Source organism: Temnothorax curvispinosus, unplaced genomic scaffold (assembly GCF_003070985.1).
Source record: "Temnothorax curvispinosus isolate PA1 unplaced genomic scaffold, ASM307098v1 QBEX01014942.1, whole genome shotgun sequence".
NCBI classification, from domain to species: Eukaryota; Metazoa; Arthropoda; class Insecta; order Hymenoptera; family Formicidae; genus Temnothorax; species Temnothorax curvispinosus.
This window is the reverse complement of record NW_020224722.1, coordinates 5,960-8,720: the sequence shown is the minus strand read 5'-3', so window position 1 is coordinate 8,720 and position 2,761 is coordinate 5,960. Positions and strand designations below refer to the sequence as shown.

At 49.3% G+C, this 2,761-nt stretch overlaps 1 protein-coding gene across 1 annotated transcript; it reads left to right on the top strand.

The window, feature by feature from the left end:
* Window positions 1-1,980: 1,980 nt before the first annotated feature.
* Window positions 1,981-2,535, top strand: LOC112465164. Its single transcript, XM_025032593.1, has one exon. It carries the CDS (start codon window positions 1,981-1,983, stop codon window positions 2,533-2,535), a length of 555 nt encoding a protein of 184 aa, XP_024888361.1.
* Window positions 2,536-2,761: the final 226 nt, after the last annotated feature.

Here is a 2,761-nt window from a genome sequence, read left to right as displayed (position 1 = left end):
AGGAAGAGGAAGAGGGAGAGGGAGAGAGGGAGAGAGAGAGAAAGAGAGAGAGACTATTTGCGTGTCTTACATATGTTACTTATTACATATGTCCTCCGGGGCGAAGCCCGGGTAACCAGCTAGTATATATATAAGTACCGGACGTCTGTCTGTCTGACCGCGAACTACTCATTCGTTAGTGGACCGAATTTTTATCAAGGGTACATGAAATAGGGGTAGAATTTCCCGGGGAGTGTCATAAAGTGTATAGTTTTGTGTTACCGATTTTTCTAATTTTTATAATTTTTCGGGAAATAATCGACCAAATCTCAAAGAATTATATATGAAACAAGGGTAGAATTTTCCGGGGAGTGCTATAAAGCGTATAATTTTTTGTTACCAATTTTTTTGAAAACTGGTACCAAAATTTTTGATTTTCTGGAAACAGGTTTTTCTAATTTTTCCAATTTTATGGAAATTAATTGACCGAATCTCAAAGAATTGTATATGAAGTAGTAGAATTTTTTTCTGAGGAGTGCTATAAAGTATATTATTTTTCGTTACCGATTTTTTTTGAAACCGGTTCAAACATTTTTTTAATTTTTCGAGAAAGAATTGACCGAATCTAAAAGAATTACATGAAATAGGGGTAGAAAGAACTAAAGAATGTAGTATCGATATTTAACGATATTAATATTTTGATTGCTGTTGAGAATCTAACGCTCGAAAAGTGAAAGCGAGCGTTGGGAATATTCGAGAACGCTCGATTTGCTCCAAAACGCGTTTATTTGCCTTTCCCCCGGTTTTTTGGTGTTTTCGCTCGCGCCCGGACCACAGGTGTACATCGCGTGATCGCTCGTACTGCGACCAATAGTCTGGTCGCTCGACGATTTGGAGCCAATCAGCATTTCTCACGTCTCGAAATTCCTCGCGGAAAAGTTTGGAGCTCCGGCCGCGATCGTTTCGCTTGCTTCGGCCGGGAGCTCAGGAGCCATCCCAATTCGTACGCGACACTTGTCGATATCGAAAACGGAATCGAATCGTAGCGAATACAAAGCGGTGTGATAGCGAGTGCGATATTACCACGCGAATACTCTGACATTGTAACCAGCTTTGAATAAAGTGACTCTTGTCTTGTTTTACACGAGCTCCTGACTATTTTTTGTGCTCTCCTCAACGCGGCGCGCGAAAACATCGAGCGGTCCACTAACATTTAATGGTCCTTCGAGCCGGATTGTGATAAATAAAAGACCGGCATAGACAGTTTGACCGCCTCAATAGTGATCGCGTTGTGCTCTGAGACAGACGGACCGTCGCGCCCGCTCGACTCGCTCGCAAACGGAGTTCGCCGTTCGAACCGTCGCACATCGAATGTGATCGGACAGATATTCCCGGTTCATCGGGTACTCCGCGATACGCGTTCTCGACTCCGTGGCTCACTCTGTAAATTGAGCGCTCGGCACCCGCTCTCCTAAATATTGGTGCCCTGTGAAAATTGTGACGTGCTCCGGAGGCTCCTGTGCGACCTCCAGCAAACGGATCGTGCTCCCTGCGACACGCATCCGCCGAATTCTGAGCGCTCTGCACCCGCTCGCTTAAAGATCGGTGCCCCCTGTGAAGAAGAGGCCCGGTGCTACCCGGCTTCGCCCTGCTCCGGAGGCTCCTGCGTGACCTCCACCAAACGTATCGTGCTGAGATACGCTCACCGCCACCCGACTGGCGCCCTGTTTTGAGACGTGCCAGACATCCCTGCCTCCCGCGAGTATCGCCCTGCTGCTCGCCGCGGAGTCGCAAGCGGAGACGTGCCAGACGTCCCTGCTTCCCGCGAGTATCGCCCTGCTGCTCGCTGCGGAGTCGCAAGCGGAGACGGGCCAGACGTCCCTGCCTCCCGCGAGTATCGCCCTGCTGCCCGCCGCGGAGTCGCACAAGAGCGTCTTCGCTCCTCGATCCGATTGACACACAGGTGTCAGATCGTTGTCTACGAGATCCAGACAGTCTAAAATGTCTCAGGATCTCACGAATCTGCTCATCGCCCAAGGCGAGGCGATTACTACGCTCAAGCGATCGTTGATCAACTTCAAGAAACTTCCAAAGGCTCAGGTCTCTCTCCCTAAGACGAAGGAGAGACTGACGAATTTGGAGGGGCTCTGGAAGAAAGTTCAAGCCCTCCACGTCCAGATTCTACAAACGGCTACCGCGGAGGAGACGAAGTCGACCCCCCACTTTCAACAAGATAAATTTCTCGCCGCAGAGAAAGCCTACTTCGACGTGGCTGACCACCTCCACGAGGTCATCGGTAAATTAGGTAACGACGCTCCGAGCGCGTCGGATCGAGGTAACGAGTCATCTTATCGCGACGCGCTCTTTGGAATGTCAATGCATTTGCCTCGTATCTTGCTTCCGAACTTTTCGGGTACTTTCCCCGAATGGGAAAATTTTCGCGGAGTTTTCGAGTCTCTCGTAGACAAAAATGAATCCCTCACGAAAACTCCAAAGTTGCATTACTTGAAGGCGAGCCTCTCCGGCGAGGCTTCGTTGCTGATTAACAATCTTTAGGTTTCCGACGCGAACTACGAGGCAGCGTGGCAAGTTCTCGTTAACGAGTACGACAACCGTGCCGCGATTATTCCCGCGCATATTCACGCGTTCGCTGATTTGCCGCATATGAAAACCGAAAGCGCTAGCGAATTGAAACAACTTCGCGATAATGTATCCGCTTCTCTCGCCGCTTTAAAGAACTCGATCGTCCCGTCGCTACGTGGGACGACCTCTTGGTGTACAT